Source organism: Oratosquilla oratoria, chromosome 21, assembly GCF_046742065.1.
Source record: "Oratosquilla oratoria isolate Oo_2021 chromosome 21, ASM4674206v1, whole genome shotgun sequence".
Classification (NCBI taxonomy): Eukaryota; Metazoa; Arthropoda; class Malacostraca; order Stomatopoda; family Squillidae; genus Oratosquilla; species Oratosquilla oratoria.
Genome location: NC_134797.1, coordinates 47918433 through 47939709, shown reverse-complemented (window position 1 = coordinate 47939709; position 21277 = coordinate 47918433). Strand labels below are relative to the sequence as shown.

Below are 21277 nucleotides of genomic sequence, written 5' to 3'. Positions count from 1 at the left end.
TTCTGTAACTCATGAAATTCTTTCGTTCTAACTGCAACAAGGTTATTCTATTTAGCTACACCTGATCAATGGTCCCTTATGATAGCGAGGCGATCCCGAACACATATATAACAACAGCGATGTTGTTATTTTAACTTTATTCTTATTTTAGGCGACATGATTTATTCATCGTTGACGTAGCTTCTATTTATATCTCGCCGCACCACACCTTCCAACTTCTGATTTTTTCATAAGATATTATTTTCATCAGTGACAGAACTACAAATTAATTTGTGTATTATCATAATTTCCTATTAAAGTTAAGGCACTATAATAATGTTTGTATTCTTCCTGTCAGCTGTTATCACCCATTAGGCAGCTTCGAATTTCGGGTGTCGGAAACGACTATTTGTAAACACTTGCACGTTCTCCAATGTGAGTACGGTTGTGGTTGTGGGGACAATCTATTTTCCACTATTTTAAAGTAAGTACACTTAATGAAATGACTTTAAGGGTCAGTTTGTAAATATGAAACTTTATTTAAGTCGTGAGGAGGTAGTCAATTATAAAGATCCCAGGGTAAAATATATATGGTTAAACGAAAAGTTTCAGTAACCGTGTAGCCTCTGGCTCTGAGTCTGTAACTTTAGGCATATGCCATATAGACCTCCCAATATATTCTTAGACGTCGCCGTGTCGAAGTTAACCGAGATAGTTGTAACTATTGATAGTGACATCCTCTCAAGTGAATAAAATCACCTGACATTGACCATAATAAATTTAGATAGGTATGTCCATTATGATTATCATTACCTGTAGTGTAGTGGAATCATTATCGTTCATTTCCATTGGCGATAATTGGACCGGTCCACAGGTGACAGGTGAAAACATATTAAACACATGACTCACAGAACATTGACTGCTCCTATTAATATATATATATATATATATATATATATATATAATCATAATGTATATATATATATATATATATATATATATATAATCATAATGTATATATATATGCAAGGTTAGCTAACCACTATTCATAATTCTATGAAAAGAAATGACCAGAGCAGAGCACTTTTGTGTATTATGTCTTCAATGCAGAAATACATAGAGTACAAGTATAATATACAGTAGGGAAAATGGGATGTGGACACAAGGGATCATCATCATGATGGGATCCATGTGTCACTGGTAGCAGATGAAGGTAGTACCCATTTAGATGCTTCTCATTTTCTCAATAAAATTAATAATGTAGTAAAGTCTATAAAGTTGACAGTCGAAGTGGAAAATAATGGTGTGCTACCTTTTGTAAACATAAATATTCATCATACAGAGAGGAACTTTAAATTAAAGTGTATACAGGAAGCCAACCAATAGGCTCTTACAAACATTATTATTCTTCCCACCCTGATAATGTTAAAAGATTGGTTTTCTCATAAATGTTCCTAAGAGCTTTACAGGTTTGTAGTCCTGAGTACATTGATGAGTAAATAATTTTTTTTTATGAGATTGGTGTTAAATTAAAATGTCCGAAACATTTCATCAACATCTTGTTACTTGTAGTTCTTCTTTATTGGGTCCCGTTTCACCAGTGGTACTCCACAGGACCCTCATATCAATAAAAATGTACTTCAGTATTTTTTTAGAAGCACATACCTATGTGATATAGCATTACAAAATTATAAATTTTGTAAATTATAATACATCAACATAATATATGTTTTCCATGGTGGAAATCAATAACAAAAAACTTTGCTAAAAGCAAATATACTACCAAATAAAGCTGCTAGCAAATCATCAAGACACCACGTCATCTGTCCAGTCCAGTCAATGTCAGTTAGACAATGGCTTTCACGGTGTGCACCGAGTGTTCTCCAAACTCCAGGTGACATTAATAAGTGCTGTTACAAAGATAGTAGGGCTTCCTTCAAGGAATGCAACAGCTCTATTTACCGCAGTTTGATCAAGCACAGACTGTCAACATCTCTGTCTCTGATGACGACAACAACCCTGATGATCTTTAGAATTACAGGTATCGTATTACTAAATATAGCTTAGGTTGTGTAGGTTGTTAAGTAGGTTAGGTTAGAATAGACGAATTTATCATCCTTTCATTTCTTCAGCCTTGGCATATATTAAAACAAACATGGCATATCATTCACCTGCTGTGACTGTGTTAGTAAAGCAATTTTAGCTGTTCTTTTTTTTTATTATTAATTTCCACCAAGAAAAACACACATTATGTTGATGTATTATAATTTGCAAGACTAATTATTAATTATCTGTTGCTATATCGCATAGGTGTGCACTTCTGAAAATTTACCTCTACAGCTATATAATCTGTATTCCTCTCTGATGGTGAGGTCTTCCATATCATAACATTCAGAGAACAGGAACGTCTTGAATTTATCCTTGAAACGATGGGTGCTGACAATATGTCATAGATCGAGTGGAAGGCTATTATAAATTTTTGGGGAGGCGGACTTAAAAGAGTGAAAACCAACACATGATACAACTCAGGGTTCAAATAGGATCAGACCTGAGTCAGCTCGACAGGTGTTTACACCTTACTCAGTAGGATGGACCACCTCCAAGAGACTCCTTAATTCTAGCTTTTATGGGCAGCCAGTGTAAATCAATTAATACAGGTGTAATCCTATCATAACAAGAGACACCCTTAATTAATCTTGCAGCTCTAATCAAAACATTTTGTAACTTCTTAAGATAAACACCTAAGCAAGATGTGCTGTAATGATTATAATTTATTTTATATTATTTGTTTTTGTTTTGTTATAATTTGTCTGTTTGATTCTCATTTATTATTAGTTATATGTCAATTTATTATTATTTACTATTTACCTGTTTGTTTATTATTTAACTATACCTATGCATTTGTTTATGTATTTTATTTGTTATTTACGCTATTATAGTTTTTATTTATTAATTTATTATTATTATGATTTTTTTCACATCCGACCTAGATATGGACCAAAAGGTCTCCTGTCGGCATTTTCCACCTTTGTAATCCTCTGTAATCTTTAAGTCGAATATTTGGTAGATACAGTATATAGAATTACAATAATCAAGTCTAGTAACAACAACGTTTATCACAATCTTTTTCAGAGAACTTATGTTCTTCATATTTAATTTTTTGCAATAGAAGCTTACTTTTATATGTTTCCTTCATGTTAGCTGCATGGGCCTAAGGAACAGAAGGAAACTTATTTCCATTGTGGATCAAAACAGCTTTCAGGCTCACTTTTGAAGAGTCAATAAACAAGCACCACTCATTCCTGCCATATTTATGATTAAGTTCTTCCATAACAGAATCATTGTAAAACATCTCGCCATCCTCAAGTAAGAATTTTTTTTCAAAATCACAATGTCACTTACAATAAAAACTAACTTTGGATCCTTTCTGGAGAAGATTCCAGCCCTTGAATCTGGAAGCAAGAAGCTCAGATTGCTTTTTTGACTGATCCTTCTCACTAACAAATGCATCCTAAGGTGGAAGAGACACAGCTATGAGACTACAAATCACCGATGCAAAAAAATATATACAAAATGCTGTGCGAGGTGAAGCTTCATTAATACCACATTTTATATATATATATATATATATATATTTATATATATATATATACACACACACTTATATTTATTCATTCATTTGATCAAAAGACCTATTTCAGGCAATTACATTTTAGATTTTTCTTGCTGTGGATGTGCTGTATCTTACTACATTGCTTCTGACACAGGGGAGTGGGTGAGATGCAAGGATAACCCTTCATCCAGGAGGAGCCAAGATAAGAGGGAGGGAGGTGGGTAAATGGGAGTGGAGTATGTGGAGATGGAATGGGTGGGAGTGGATTTTATGCCTTTGTTTTTGGGTACCTCCCTTGTAAGGGAGAAAAAGCCATTGGTGAATATATGTATGTACATTTTAATTGCATTGATTTCAATTCGGACTTGTTTAATTTCGGATTACTGGTTCATGATGATGAATTTTGGGTAACAAACTATGCAGCAAAAAGACAAGTAATTTATGTTTATATTCATGATTTAGCACCATTGCCCATGCTAATTCAATAAAATAATTGACAATCCCGGGTATATTCAAACTCAGTTCAATCTTTTGATGATAATATAGATTCATGGGAACTTGTTTTGTGTAATGTTTTGAATGGGAAGAAAGATGAGCAAGCAAGTTGTTTTGCCAGATAGGACCACTATATTTCAGGCATCTGTAAAGATATATGCAGTGATTAGGGTAACAGTGGTGTAAAATAGTAGTAGATTGTAAGGTAAGATTTTGCTTTCCTGGATGAAGAAGGAAGGTGAAGAGTCTGCACCAGGAAGTGCATAGCTGTGGCCAAAGCCATGATCTTTACCCTATGCACTTGTACTCTTGGGGCAGGTAACAGTCACTGCTGGGAGTGAGAGAGAAATGTGGGATTTAGACCCACAACTAAGCAGATACTAGACCAATACGCTTCAGAGTATGCTACCACTACATTTTTCTTAAATGCAAGGTATGCAAGAAATGTAAATCATTAGGTTAATTAAGATGAGGTTTGTCACAGACATGACAATGTCATCAGAGTGACATAAACTAAAGGTATTCAAGCATTTTGCCATACTTTAGATCTCACCATACATTTGGCATTAATGATTCTGTCCTGTCCATACTAACTTAACCTAACCTAACCAAGTACGTGAAACGAGGGCAATCAGCGATTTAAGTATTTATGTGAATTGTTGATAGCAAAGGAGAAAGAAATGCTCTGATAACGAACACGGAAGATGTCTGGAAAATGACCGTGATGGGAGAGGAGAGAGGCAACAGGAAACGAGGAGATAAAAAGAGAACAGAAATGAGAGCTGGTAAGGCACCTGGGTTAGATGGCTGTCATATGGAATGTCTGCTGCAGGGAGTATTTATAATGGAATGACTGGTGAGATTGTTTAATGTGGAGCTGGAAGTGAAGGCGGTTTCAGTGTAGGGGTGGAGGTGCATTACAGTAATGGTGTTGAGGAGACTACGTCAAGAGGCGTGTATCTACGGCCGGAGCCATCACCTTTGCCCTATGCTTTTGGATTGTTGGGGGCATGTGGCAGGTACTACAAGGAATCGAAGTGCGGGATTCGAACCCACAACTACGTGAATGTGAGACCAATGGTTGTAGAGTTCTTAAACTCTGTCAGGGGATATTATTAACCTGTTTGTTTATTATTTAACTATAGCTATGCATTAATTTATGTATTTTATTTGTTATTTACATTATTATAGTTTTTATTTATTAATTTATTATTATTATTATTATTTTTTTGCATCCGACCTAGATATGGACCAAAAGGTCTCCTGTCGGCATGCTCCGCCTTTGTAATCCTTGAGGACCAACAGTCTATCCACAAATGGTCATTACATCCAGTACACATTTGCCACAGTGGCTTATTCAAGCTTGCTATGGTTGTATGTATGGCACATGACTGACTGATTGTGAATGTAGCCTGTAACATGTAATCAGCATAGTAGATAATAACTAAAATCAATCAAATTTACATTGATAAACTGAAACAATAACTTGAATGTATAAGAATGGAACCCTTACCCCAGAAGTCTTCAGTACCATTGCTCTTTATTACACACAATACATCCACCCTAAAACATAATCACACTCTGATAACCATCAAATTCCATACTCCATCAAACTTACCCCCCAAACATCAGCTCCACAGAAAAATCCCTCCCACAAGAAACAAAAACTACACGCATGCGAGTATAAATTGGAGAAATTGGAACTAGCAATACTGAAAGAAAGAAAGAAAAAGAAAGAGAAATACAATTATCCCAAGCAAATGCGACACTGCTTCTGACCCAGGGCAGTGGACAAGGTGCAGGAATGACCCGTCATCCAGGAGGTGCTAAGATAAGAGGGAGGGTGGGGGGGGGAGTGTATTCAGGGATGGAATGGGTGGGAATGATTTTATGCCTTTTCCTTTTTGGCCACCTCCCTTGGTATATGTATGTATGTATAGATAAAGAAGGCCATGGTCTGGTGTCAGTATGGTGAATGAGAGGGCACAATCCAAAAGCTTCAAAAGTCAAAGCCAAAAAATATACAAAGGAATTTAAGGTTTATTAATGATAAGTGCTTCCTTAAATTTAATTGACCGGAAACTCAGTCCTACAGTGGATGGCATTGGTCCTCAGGACCTTTCATAAATCTATATGGGAAGACACTTTGAACCATTCTCTTTATTGTATTAATCTGGGACATTTTATGTCACCAATTGTAACAGAAATGCCATGTGTAGGCTTCCATTGCTGGTCTTTTAGGAAGACAGAATAGTAACACATATTCTTTGCAGCACTCAATGTAATTCCATCACTGAAAGGGATACAGCAATATTAAATAAATTCTATTACATGCATCATTTCTACATAAGGGAGAAACGTTTATGTTATGATGACTTCTTAGCTTAAACAACTTTTTCATTTCTTACAGGAACCTTAAGATGGAAGGAGGGGAGCTGAGCTTAGGGGATCAATGGAATTTAAGGAGTGTTGAAACAATTGTCTGGCTACAATCAAAGTATGTATAATATGTTACAGTACCCACATCCTGCTTGAAGTATTTGTATGAATTTTTATTCAGCAAAATGATGTATCAATCACAAAGAGGTGATATAGAATATTTTCCATGTAATTGTTATGTTCACTTGTTTGTATTCAATGTGTGTACCTGTTTGTATTCAATCTTGTTTTGGGCCAACAGGTTGAGTCCATATGAGGAGTGGATAACGCAGGTCTCCGTGTGGGGAGACAATCGACAAGCATTCATCTTCTTTTTCCCACTCATTGCTGGTTTCTGTAATGAATTGGGTGCACGAACATTGTGGGCAACCATCTTTGTTGAGTGGTCCAACCTCCTCCTTAAATGGTGTGTATATAGTAAAATAAATTTTCAACTCAGATATTTCTTCAAGTCTGAAGGTAGTTTTCCTTGTCTTCTCTTTTTACTCATGAAAGGATGAGGAGGGAGAGTCATCATGTAAATGAAATTGTGGAGGTTAACCTCCTTTGGATTTAGGACCCTGCTATGGAAGTGCTATGTCTTGCTGCATTGCTTCTGACCAGGTAGTGGGTGGTGGGAAGGGATTGTCTTTCATCCATCCACAAGGAACTAAGACAAAAGGGAAGACCAATGGGTGTTGGATGAGAGTGGGATGGGTGAAGGGTGGGTGTATGCCTTAGCAGGCTATTCCTTATAAGGTGCATGAGGCCTTTTGATATAAGTATGTACTTATACATATACATATATACAGGAATATCTCACTATACAACTGAGTTGTGTTCCCAGCTGACTGGTCGCAATGTGAAAATTTGTATAGTGAGGTGGGTTTTACATGTAAATAGGGGGTTGTGTTCATGGACCCTGTCAACCCCCTCCACTCAATTTTTGCCTCCTGGGGCTTTCACATACACCCAACATTTGTTTTACCTATTTTATAGCACTCGGTCATATAGTTATGTATTCCTGTATATATATATATATATATATATATATATATATATATGTATATATATATATATATATATATATATATATATATATGTATATATATACACCAAAAAGCATTTCTCCCATATGAGAGGTGGCTGAGGCAAAGCCCACACCTACTTTACGCCCATCCCACACCCATCCGAAACTTATTAATTGTCCCTCCCATCTAAACATATCCAGGATGGAGAAAATTGAGAATACTTCAGATTGATTTCCAGTTTTGTGTTAATAATATATGTTGTGATGCATAGAAGGAGTGGTTGGGGATGGGGTGTTATGGAGAATGTTTGAATGATGTTTTGATGCTGCCTGAAGGAATTTCTCCCCATCTTCTCTTTTTCTACATGAGGGGATGGAGAGGGGGGTGTCACCGATTAAATGAAGCAATCTTGCTGTGGATGTGCTGTGTCTTACTGCATTGCTTCTGACTCAGGGCAGTGGGTGAGATGTAGGGATGACCCATCATCCAGGAGGAGCCAAGAAAAGAGGGAGGGAGGGGTGGTGAATGGGAGTGGAGTATGTGGAGATGAAATAGATGGGAGTGGATATATGTCATTTTTCTTTGGCTATCTCCCTTGTGATTGGGAGGAATCCCTTGATATATGTATGTATGTAATATATCCTTTTACATAGCAGAGCTAGGTTTAAATAAGGAATTATATACATTTCTTAATGTTCTTAATTTTTACATTGATCTTTGCAGGTTATTCAATGGGGATCGACCATATTGGTGGATTGGTGAAACATCTCTATATACTGATGAGACAAGACCGAAGCTCAAACAGTTTCCAAACACTTGTGAATCTGGGCCAGGAACCCCTTCTGGACACATTATGATGAATGTAGCAATATTTTATGTCATAGCAAAAGGTTTCAGTAGATACATATGGAAATCAAATACAGGGTATGTTTGAGCAGTTTTGACTATATTATATCTGTTTTTATATATGTATGTCTGAATAAGTGTCCATTTTAACAGGTATGCATGTGTATATATGTTTGAATGTATTTATGTAGTTTTTTTCAAGGTTGAATCAGTTTAGTTCATTTCTTTTTCATGATTCAACTAAAACTAGTTAGTTTGCTTTGAAGTAGATACTATAGATGTAGATCACAGCTCTGTAGATTCACATCTTGTTTTTTTAAGTATGCTCATATATTCACTTCACCTTTCCTATGCCGTGAGTGTTGAGTATTTGATCAGATTGTATGTGCATATTTTCTCTAATTGTATGTAGTATACAAGAAGGAAACCAAGTTTGTCAGGTTTTGTTGCTTATTCTCCAGCTGCCATGTATGGTTCCAGCTTGTGCTATATCTTCTTCCAAGCTATTCCAGGGGTTTATGCATTTGTTTGGAAAACTATTTTCTCATATCCTTTCGACACATGATCTTTTTTTGATAACTAAACTGCCCATAAGTTGGCATTCCATAAGTCATAATCACTCAATAATTGGCATGGCCTAAACCAAGTTGCATTTGAATTCCTACCTGCCGATGTCAAGTTTGTTATAAATTTAATACCCATTAGTCAACACAATTGTGACAAATGGGTGTTAAACTTATGCAAACACAACATCAGCCAGTAGGAATTTAAGTTGAATGGTTTAAATGAGTTTATTTTGGCTAGAAATAGGGTTACCAGAGGCATGGACTACACTCCTATTATGCCAACTTATGGAAGATTTACTGTTCTCTCATGTTTTGATCATGGTGGGTGTATATCTTGGATAGGACATTCCCCTTTTAAGGGGTAAAGGGCCCTTTGGCATATATAAAATACATATATATATATATATATATATATATATATATATATATATATGTAATCACGAAGAACCCACATTTGGAATAAAAGGAAACTTAGAAGAAAGTATAACTCCTTTATTTTGGCTAATAACTATAGCCCTCTTCAGGAAAGTACTTTCCTGAAGGGGGAATAGCTATTAGCAGAAATATTGAAGTTTTACTTTTTTTCTAAGTTTCCTTTTATTCTGACTGTGGGTTCTTAGTGATTATTTTTAAAAATGTGCCACTACATTTTGTCCAAGTAATATATATATATATATATATATATATATATATATATATATATTCTTAGTATTTCTGGACTAGATTTTATTCATTTTTATATTTATATTCACACAGCACATGTAAGAAGATCTTGGGTTCCCTGGTGATCTACATAGCATATGTACTTTGGATCGCACTTGTGTTCGTGTCCAGACTCTACATCCAAGCTCACTTTATCCACCAGAACGTCTTGGCATTATTCTTTGGTGCGTTCCTCTCTAGTAAAGTTTAGATGTTTCATTACAAAGATTGGCATTTTTGCAATATACCCCATCTGGGGTATTGGCTGCATGTTATTGTGTGATATAACTTGCTCAGCAGCATGCAGCCAGTACTTTCACTACTTCAGTATGAGTCAAATTCTTATGCACAGCATCGGCTGCCATATGTATGCTGCATCACACTACTCAGATTGTAAAATATAGTCTGCTGTATTACCTGTTCTCTTTTACATGAGTAATAATAAATACATAAAATGTGGTCAAACCAGTTCACAGAATTCAGGGGTAACTTGTGTATAACTATAAAAAAATGTATATAATCAAGACACTGATGCCAGCATCCTCGTGTACCCACTCACACCTCATGACGCATATGTAGGCATCATCGTACCGAAGTGGTTATGGACTATATGGGGCACCCCTATGGACCCGAGCCACACATAATTTTGTCTATGTTAAAGGAAATATCTACTTAGAGAAATGATGCTACTTTATTGTACTGCAACTGTCCCTCCGTTGTGCTGCCCCCCTCATAATAATGTCCTGTACCACTTCTTTGAGCATGTATTTCCATTTTTGCCTCTGTCCCCTGTGGTAGGGGGAAGAAAGATTACTGCCACCAAGTCTTCCCACTCTGTGAAAGGCAGCTAAAACAAGGCAGAGTGATGGGACTAGGCATCCTGCTCTTTGCAACCATAAGGTTACAGAGGCACAAGAGGGTTTGGGAAGAGTTATCAAACCAGAACTGTAGGGTTTGGGTCTTCTAATGTGTGTGGGTGTGGTACAGATGAGAGTAGAAGGGAAGAGATAGGCACTATGTGAGAAAGAAGAGGAATGTGTTGGCAGTAAGTGAAACTTAAGTTTAAAAGAAGGGGTGAGTTTGAGTTTGGGAAAAATGCCATTGTAGTGGTATTGGAGATCTCAATGCTAGAGTAGTGGGAAGTTTAAGAATGCCAGGTGAAAATTGTATTGGAGATTTGATGGTGGATATGTGTTTAGAGAGTTGGTGATAGCTAGCACAGTGTTTAGAAAAAAAGTCAAACATAAGCACACATGGAAGAGAGTGATGGATGGAAGGGTGGTTGATAAGGCATTGATGAACTACGTAGTGGTATGCAGAAGAGTAGGACAAGTTCTGGATGTCCCACTTCTTAGGGAATAGAGTAGGGGAATATCAGGTAATTTTTTAATGGAAAGTAAATTGAGAGTGGGGGATAAGTTGAGGAAGAGGGAATGGGCAGAAGGTTGGGAGGTGCTTAGATTAAACTGTTTAAATGAGAAGGAAAAGGGCAGGAGTGCAAAGAGAAACTGAGAAAAGTGTGGGAGATGGTGAAGGATAGAGTGGAAGAGAAGTGGAGGTGTCTCAAGGAGGAAGTGACAATGTGTGCAAAGATTGTATGTGGAGAGATTGGTGGTAGCAGTGGGAGGCACAAAAGTGATGGTGATGAGAAGAAAAGAGAGAAATAAGAAAAAGTTAGGTGCAAGTAATTTTAAAAATGATGATAGCAAGTAAGACATCTAGGTTAGATGGTTGTCATGCAGAGTGTATGAAGAAGCAATAGTGAACTATCTAGTGAGGTTGCTTAACCTCTTCACTCCGGGGCACATCACACGTCTGACAGCATTAGCTGCCCGACGTGCGATGTTGCGTCATAATAATCACATTATAAAAAATAAAGTCACTGCTCAATCGCTCGTTCTCTTTCACCCGTGAATTTTGATAACCATAGAAAATATGATGAAGCCAGTTTAGAGAGAATGAGGGTCAAGCAGGTACGACTACAATAAATATAATCAAGACGCCGACATTGGCATCATCACGTACCCACTTGCTCCTCATGATGCCTACGTAGGCGTCACCGTATGGAAGTGGTTAATATGTGTCTGAGCGAGGGTAGAGTGTAAAGGAAAAGGGGACAAATGTGAGTAGTATTTTTAGAGGGAACATTTTGTTCAGTGTAGTTGAGAAGGCTTATGGGAGGGTTATAATTGAGAGGATTAGGAGAGTTAGGAGTAATTGGTGAGAAACTGTGTGGGTTTAGGAAAGGTAGGTGTTGCATGGATCAGATGGAGAGAGGGGTTGCCAATTAAAGGAGTGGCCTTGCTGTAGATGTACTGTGTCTTGCTACATTACTCCTGACCCAGGGCAGTCGGTGGGATGCAGGGATGACCTGTCATCCAGGAGGAGCTAAGATGAGAGGGAAAAACAAGTGGTGGATGGGAGTGGATACATGCCTTTTGACTGGGCTACCTCCCTTGTAAGGAGGAAAAAGCCTTGGTATATGTATGTATGTATGTGTATAGATATAGATAGATAGCAATATAATGGAAATAGCCACCAAGGGTAGGTGCATGCCTTGGCTGACTACCTCTCTTATAAAGGCGAAGAAGCCCATTGATATATAGATAGATTTTTTCTCCACATTTTCAAAGCATGTTAAAGGTTTGATATTGTGGGTTGCATGTTACCATTTTAAGCTTTTTAAAACCCACAGCTTGTTACAGGAACGCAGCATGTGCTAAGGTAAATGTCCTTTTTATTTTTGCAAAAATTGTGGTATTTCATCTTCACAAGAATAGATATATATACAAACATACCAAAAAGCTTTTTTTCCCCCTTATGTATCTAATGAATTAAAGCATGCATCCACCCTCCACCCATCCCATCCAAAACCCATTTGATACCTCACCTATTTTAGCAGCTTATAGGTGAAGGGAAGAAAGAGGCATTGGGAAAGAGGTGAATGTCTGTTGAGGAAGGAAGGGAGAAGACAGAAGATAGGGGTGAGTGGAGAATGGTTGTGTATGGATGATGCTGTGATGCATGGAAGGGAGTGGGTGGGGGATGGGGAGGGTGAGAGAGTATGTGTGAATGATATTCTGACGCAGCCCAAAGGATTTCTCCCCGTCTTCTCTTTCTGTATAAGGGAATGGAGAAGATGCATCACCAATTAATGAAGCAGCCTTGCTGTGTATGTGCTGTGTCTTGCTACATTGCTTCTGACCCAGGGCAGTGGGCGAGATGCAGGGATAACCCGTCATCCAGGAGGAGTCGAGATGAGAGGGAGGGAGGGGTGGTGAATGGGAGTTGAGTATGTGGGGATGAAATGGATAGGAGTGGATTTATGCCTGTGACTTTGGCTATCTCTATTGAAAGGTGGAAAAGGTACATGTATGTATGTGTGAAGGATCATCCACAACAAGCTAAGATGAAAGGGAAATGGGTGGCAGATGGAAATGGTATGGGTGGGAATACATGCATGCCAATACTGACTACCTCATTTTTTTTTTTTTTTTTTTTTTTTCTCCTCCTCCTCCTCCTCCTCCTTGTTGGCAATGAAATAAATTTGCATAATGTAATTTATGAACCATGACCACAGATGATTGGTTTAGCTAATCCATACATTTTCATAAACTTTCAGGCATTGCCATCGGAAACTTCTGCTTCAAGACTCATTTCCTGACAAAAGTAGGACGCATTTCCATGGTTATTATGGCAGTCTTCCTCATAACATCATCAGTGGGAATGTATTCGCTGCTTCTGTCATGGGGATTGGATCCGCTGTGGACAATACCCCTGGCACTGAAGCACTGCTACCGAACTCAATATGTTTCTGTTGAAACGCAAGCTTTCTATCTTATGATGAGATTCACAGGAGCGACACTTGGATTAGGTAAGGAGAAAAGATTAAATGCATTTTATTGTATTTTGTATTAGTATTCTTATTGCTTACCCACAGCTGTTTCCTGTCTCAGTCAGGGTTGTCATAAGCTTGGCTAAGCTAAAAGCAGTGCCTATAGTCTGAGATATTAAAAATTATAAAGGATACCATTTTACCTGTTGCCTTAAAAAAAGAAATTGGTAGCTGCTTATTAGTATAACCTATCTCTGTAACTACTGACTAAGTGTAACCCAATATTGCTGCTACTGCAAGGGCTGTTCTTCTTCCTCCTTCTCCTTCTTCTCCTCCTCCACCTCCTCTTTCCACCTCCTCCTCTTTTACCTCCTCTGCCTCTTCCTCTTTGCTGGAAACCCACAACACTACAACGGTGGGTAACAGTCCTCAAGCCCTCCCATAGGTACCTCTCAGAAGAAATGTAGAACTGCGTTGTATTAGTGAGAAAACTTTTCTATGTCACTGACTTGTCATGATATTTTGCTTAACATCACAAACTCATCCCTATCAGAAGGCTAGGATGGTGCCCCTCACAGAGGACTAGTATGATAAAAAGAGCAGTCACATGTTGATAGCAAGGTCAGAGTGCACCTCCAGTTGGAGTTAAGCATGTTGATGTGTTGTGAAAATAGGTAGTAGAGAGAGGATTTTCTGACATCTGTCTTGTAGGACCACCAAAATAAGTATTAATGATATGCTTAGTCATAGAGGTTGATCGAAAAGCAATATTTTCAGACAAAGATTGAAATTGCCATATTGCCAAGTTTTATGAAAAATGTCTTTTCTATCTTTCCCAGGTCTTGGTATAACATCAGAGCAAAGAAAAGCCGTTGTGGAAGCTCGTGGCCATATGGTCCGCACCATTCTTGGGGCCAAAGGAGGAGTCTTGATAGGAAGAATTGCATCTATGATACAAGTAAGAGCCATGATTTCTGTATGTATAGTCTTATTGGACTTGTAGACTTTGTCTATCTATCTATATACCAAGGGCCTTTTTCCCTCATATAAAGGAGGTAGCCCGTCAAGGCAGGCACCCACTCCCATCCACCACCTATTGTTTTGCCCTCATCTTTGCTGTTACTAAGCTGATTCTGTTTGGTATTATTTTAATGTGGGGGGAAATGAACTGAATAAAGCTGTGCCAGTACAAGTCTTCCTTGTCACATGATTTCTGTTGGGTTATTTTCTTGGGAAGCTTTGTGAAGTATAGAATTTGATAGTCTGCCGGGGAGTGCTTGTTTTGTGATCTGAGTGTGTGTGTGTTTCTGCATAGATATATGGTGGATTAATGAGACACTGTTCTAGATGTTTAAGTCAGGGCCCCGACATGGGTAAGTGCCACCCTGAGGCAAGTCGAAAAGTGCCCCCCCCACACACACACACTAACATACACCACCACTACCACCACCACCTTCCACATCTGATGGTCACTAGCACGATTCACATGTAACATTCATCCACAAAACAACTTTTATACACACATCATTCATACACACAATTCATGATAAATAAATCATGCATTAAAAGTACATTTGGGGGAATTTGCTTTACCTTCTTTTCACCAAAAGTGCTGCCCCCCCAAAACATGCCGCCCCAGAGCATTGCCCTCCCCTACCCCTCCCCTTGTCAGGGCCCTGGTTAAGGTAAAGCACCACTGGGATGACTCTCTGCATAAAAAAAATATAGAAGGATTCCTAGGTCTCTCACACTGTCCCATTCACTTGTCTTTTATTATATATATGGGACATAGTGTCAGCATTCATCCCCCTCCCACCATAACAAAGAAAATGTGGGAAGCAGAAGTAGGTGGAGTGATTTTGAGAAGAAGAAGAAAGGGTGGACTTTGACAGGGCCATTGGTTGTATAAGAAATGTCTTGCGTAAGGAAGAGAGAGTGGAAAAGATAGAAGTAAATGGAGAGTGGCTGTAAATGGATGAATAAATGACATCATGCAAATGGATGTTCTTGTTTGCTCAGTAAATTTTTTGAGTGGATGAGAGGGAGGAGGAAGAGGGTTCCCATATACTCGTAATGAAACAGTTGGAGGTAAACAAGCTTCAGCTGTCTAGACCTGCTGTGGAAGCACTGTCTTGCTGCATTGCCTTTGACCTGAGCAGTGTGGCAGGTGACAGGGATGACCCTTCATCCAGGAGTTGCTAAGATGGAAGGGGCAATGAATGGGTTTTGGATGAGTGGAGGGTGAGTGTATGCTTTGACTTGGCAAGCCTCATTATAAGGGATAAAAGGCTCTTTAGTGTGCATGTGTATTTACCTAGTTGTATTATAAGGGAAGGGAGCTATGCTCGTAGTGACCCATCTTTGCATCTTTCAGCATTAAGTTTGTTCTTAAATTCTTGAATAGTATTTACACACACTGTTGCCTCATCCAATTTATTCCAGATATCCACCACTGTGTGGGAAGCTATTCTTTTTCAGATCTGCTGGAGTTGTTTTTATATTGTGTTCATTGGGCTTTGTTCAGGAGAAGTGGTGTGAGGGAAGAAAGGGGTTAAAGAGTCTTGCAAAGAACAGTGTTCCCATCATCCTCATGTGCTACAGGTTTATGGGCCTTCAATGAATAACAGTGGTTGTTGTAATCATGTAGAGTTTAATCTTGCAGTCTGCCTCTGTTGACCATCCAGTTAATGGCCAGTGGCAGAGGCAATTATAATAGCAAAGCCTTTATTGAATTATTTCTTTACATTGCAGAGTAGCCTACCGACAGACGACCTAGTCCTCTATCTGGCACTCTCCTTTGGACTGAACATCATGATGGTATTCACCGTCATTGCCTTGTTGCCGCACTTCCTCCTTAGCGTTTATAGGCCAATCTAGAGATTGCAATTTAGGTTTCCATGCAGTGTTTGTTTTTGCACCAGTGTTTGCAATTGGTGGTATCTTATAAAAAAGGTTAGCTAATGTGGATTTGAGTGGAAGGGTGTTTCTGAGCTTTAGGAACTAAATGAGTATCATGTTTTAGTACCAATGTGACAAAAAATAAGTGTAAGGGTATTGAGAGCTGTGCCAATGCCCCCCGTTTGTCACAAGTACAATTTACTTGCTGTACAGTTGTGATCGAAGTCATATTGTTTTTCTCTCACTTTACATATCTTGTAAATTATGCACATATGCAAGATTTCCATATCAGAAAACATTCATCCATAAAGTACTTCTACCCTGGGACATTTTTCTTAAACCACCTTCTTGACCTGATGAGGAAACTAGTCCTAGACAAAAATCTCTCACATACCACTCTCACCAAACCAGCATGACTTCAGAAAGGACCTTTCCGTCAACACACTACTCACAAACCTGTCATAACAAATACTAAATGATTTCAACAAAGAAATGTCTTCAGACAAAATTGTAATGGTAACAGTAAATTTAAATAAGGAGTTTAATGCACCACCAAAACTGTTACAATCTTGGTATTGTGAGATCTTAATGCAGAATAGCGGCATGAAATAAAGTTTCCTTGCAGGTAGGAGGAACCAGTACTTCTTAAAGATAAAAATGAATAAATGAATAAAATGAAAAGATAAAAATAAATCCTAGCATGACACCATTCAACCTTTTCATATTTGAAAATAAATCCTAGCATGACACCATTCAACCTTTTCATATTTGCCATCCCATACCAAACCTTAAACTGATATCAACCTCTCTTGTGTATACATGACAATAACACAACACCACAGCTGCTGCCAAGAACCCAGTTTACCTCAAGGAACTGGTAAAATGGCTAACACAGAACAAGATGTCACCATCCCATAAAGATTTGTCAGTGTTATTTACCACCCAGGACAACAGGCAACAAAGCACTTACGTGTCTCTGACTGGTCAGTACCTGTGATTAGAAGAAAAAAAAAAACATTGACAACCTTTGACACACATGCTTTATCCTTCATACAAGAAATATTACAGGGGAAGTAAGGGGCACTGAATGTGCTCAGAATGGTTCCAAGAATAAGATTCCGATACCAGTGTGCAAGTAGTTCATATGAATAACCTAGAGCTAACCATCCAAAACATAAGTCCCCACAATCAAGAATATAAATATGATGATATGGTTTAACGCCACAAACTCCTCCCAATCGGAGGATAGGACGGTGCCCCTTACAGAGGGCTTTGTAGCATGGAATTTGATAAACCATGCCCTTGGTTCAACTTTGCCAGTGGCAAGATTCGAACCACCATCCCCTCGACCCTCGCCGCAAGTAATGACACTCTAACCCACTCAGCCAGGGAGCTTCCTACATAAATATAACATACAGGTAATACAAAACGATTCCATAAGAATAAAATACAACACCCATTCACCATCTACACTCAAACCAAAATTCTCTCTGTGGAACAAAATATGAGTGGTTGGAACAGTGTTCTGTAAGAGCCTTAACTACTGTTAACCATCCCACCAAATCACATAGCCATAGCTTGTGCCCCAGCATCATATTACTCACAAATGCACTGGAACTAACTCGCAGTACCCAGCAATACATCTGTACAAGAAAGCCATCTATCTGCATGCCAATAGGCTTCTTCTTCCCTGTTACACCCACTCAAAATACAAAGCATTACATGACAGACCATCCAGTTTTATTCTGAGATAGTTGCCACCAGACGAAAAATCAGAAAACTTTCCCAAGTCACAGAACCCCATCTCCGTTCATGTCATTACTGAGCAAAGACATGCAAATTGTGATCCCATGAGGTGGATTTCAGAGTGAATAATCTCCTTGCTGTCTTTAAAATCCATCACCACCCTTGCCTCCATCTGGAGGTCCATGTGATTTTGTGGAATTTTAATGAAAAATGTAGCATCTTTTTGATACCAGTGACTGATAGAAAAAAATATATATATATGTACATACTTAAAGGCCTTTTCCCCATATAGGGGGTGGCCAGATCAAAGCACACACCCATCCAATTTCCATCCCCCACACTCCCAAAACTCGTTCATCGCCCCTACCATCTTATCACTTACCCACACCACACCACTCACGTAAAAAACTATACAGCAAGATGAAGCAAAAAAATATGTTATACATATTTTATATCTTTGAAAGAGAATATTCCTTTTGTTCTTAGTTCAGATTTCTGCAGTTGCAAATACAAGTGTATGTTTTGGGAACAGATTAGTGCCTGCAAGAGCATAATGATTGCAAGAACAGTTGGGTAGATGTTTTTATTGTGGAGTTTGTCATAATATGAATAATTTCCAAGTTAGAGATGAATAGATAAGTTTGTTATTATATTTGCTAATAGAAATAGTCATCAAATAGATCTGATAGAGTGTGGTATGGATATGAATGTATATCATTGTTGAAAGGTATACTTGGGAAGAACAAGCTTTCATAAATCTAAATTTTTGTGAGGCACAATTTTTGCTATTTTTGTGTTGTACGTTTTAGGGAATGAAGGCCTTTTGGTATAGACGTTTTGTTTAGCACAATTTTTGTTTTGTTTTTATCTACCATATTTGTAGGTAGTGTGTATTTTAAATTTTAATTTCAAATATTCAGTTCATAATTCATTTCATTGTTATGAAAAAAGATATATCAGTTGGTTTCATTTATTTGATCACCTATGAAAGGGGGCAGTCCAGAGTATGTATACAATTCAGAAATTTCTTTTTGTCTTTACTTTTGACCAGAATCTTGTTGTTGTAAAGATTGAAGTAATAAATAATTTTGTGCATTTCATTGTTTCACATCCTACCACTGGGTGATGGAGTCACATTGTAATTGTGTTTACCTAATTGTAATATACAGGAAAGGAGAAATGCTCGTTGGGTCTAATTTCCCATTCTCCAATTTATCATACCTAGCCTCAAATTTATGTTTGTGCGTGTGTGTTTACTCAATTGTATTTATCTAATTATACTATACAGAAAAGGAGCAAGGTTTGATGGGTTCTGTCTCCTACTGTGCATTTGTGTGTGACTTAATGTAAATACAATCCACACTTAATATACAGAAGATGTGCTCACGAAAATAAGCTTTGGCAGACTTTAGACTAGGTACGATAAATTGGATTGTAGGAGGTGGGACCCAATGAACATTGCTCCTTTCATTATACTAACATTAGGTAAGTACCTTCTCCATCTCATGTAGTACAAAGGCAAAGTAGCTAACATCTGTGTAGCTCATCAAGTTAAGAAAATGCAGGATCATTGAAAATTTAAATAAAGATGTATTAGTAAACTTAGGCAAAGGAACCAACTTCCATGTAGTTGTAATGACTTAATACAGGATCATCAAAAATGTGTGCAATGAAAAAAGTAAGTTTCCTTTTTATCAAGATAAGAATAGCGACAAAAACAGTAAAAGTTCACCATTTATCTGTCTTGTAAAGCTAGATTCACAAACTATAATGAGAATATAAAGCAGATTTACAAATATTTCATAGTATGAAACTCACCAGCCCACTTGCACAAAGTGGGAAGTGAGAAACCCCTGGTAGGGCTAGCCCTGTCAGTTGTAGCATACCACTTTTTTTCATATATTCAACTTAAATGAAGCCTAATACAAAAGTTCATTCATCCTACTTTCTAAAACAGTGCTCAAAATCAAGGTTCTGTACGTATGCTGATATAGATGGTGGGGACCTGGTATCTCTCAGGAGAGCTGATCTTATAAGAGAGAATGACAGTCTACATCTCATCCATGCCACAATACTACTGTTTGGTTGTTGTTTCTTTTCTGCCATCACCTCAGCTAGACGAGCATAGAATGCCTTTGCCCTTAGACCCATTCTGCCTGAAGTGAAGGTTATCAAAGTGAATGAGCCCTGGTCCACATTCTATATACGCTCCTCCTACATTCTGACTTTCTCATTCTCATTTTGGGAGTGAGACACCTCAACAATTAGGTTATTGTAACAGGGGGCCATTGGATCAAATATTCATGTCAAAGAAGGTCTATTGTCCCTGTGTCCAGATATCTCTTGCACTGATGTCCACTCACACTGCATCTGATATGTTGGAGGTTGGTTTGATGGTCACATCCTTGCATACCTCCTGAAGCATTTAGGCTGTGAGATCCCTTATCTCGTCATGTCTCGTGCAGATGAATCCACTTTTCTTGTATATCATCACGTGGTTTGGATCAAATTGTGTACCACAGGAACCTCTGTAAAGTAGCCCATCCAATGGCCATCCATACCTCAAAATAATGGTATCTGTGAATTCTCTTTTGCTTAGGTTAAATTCCTTTACCCTTACTGGTAATGTTGTCAGTTAATTGGACATCCCCTCTTCCTGTGCCATTATTATCTTACTTTTGGTATGATTCAATAGCTGATCCAGTAAGGTGCGAAACTACATCTTGCCTCACTTCCCTGCCCTTTGATATGTTTCTTCTATTTTCTCTGATTTGATTCATATTGGTCTCCTGTTGATCTTGTGACATGATGTTGTTTGTTAGGGAAGACGTGAGCTTCAGAGAGTTTTGATGATAGCAAGGTTAAGTGGGTTTGTGATGTTTAGCACTCCCATTTATGGTGGAAGTTCAAATAATTTTCTTTTCTGTTTGGTATCTGCCCACTGGTGGTGGCCAGAATAGCTCTCTTCTAATGGATTCTTCAAGAGGACTTAATAATAATTCAGTCATGATCGGTACCATCCTTAAGACGTAATTCCACTTGTGTTTAAAACCATATATGAATGCATCATATGCTGCCTGCAGTTCAGTCTTTGCGAAGTTGGCTAGTGGCCTAACTTCCACCACTCATTCATTAACTTTGTCTTGAT

General features: G+C 38.1%; 1 protein-coding gene across 2 annotated transcripts; it reads left to right on the top strand.

Annotated features, from left to right (window-relative positions):
- Positions 1 to 342: 342 nt before the first annotated feature.
- On the top strand, positions 343 to 19224 carry LOC143036900 (glucose-6-phosphatase catalytic subunit 1-like). 2 transcript variants are annotated; one of them, XM_076204840.1, is made up of 8 exons: positions 343 to 463; positions 6498 to 6584; positions 6768 to 6932; positions 8260 to 8460; positions 9705 to 9835; positions 13273 to 13524; positions 14325 to 14443; positions 16237 to 19224. In XM_076204840.1, exons 2-8 carry the CDS (start codon positions 6508 to 6510, stop codon positions 16360 to 16362), a joined length of 1071 nt encoding a protein of 356 aa, XP_076060955.1. In that variant the 5' UTR covers positions 343 to 463; positions 6498 to 6507; the 3' UTR covers positions 16363 to 19224. The 2 variants fall into 2 exon arrangements, with proteins under 2 accessions (XP_076060955.1, XP_076060956.1); XM_076204841.1 differs by lacking the exon at positions 343 to 463 and adding an exon at positions 749 to 767.
- The last annotated feature ends 2053 nt before the right edge of the window (positions 19225 to 21277 follow it).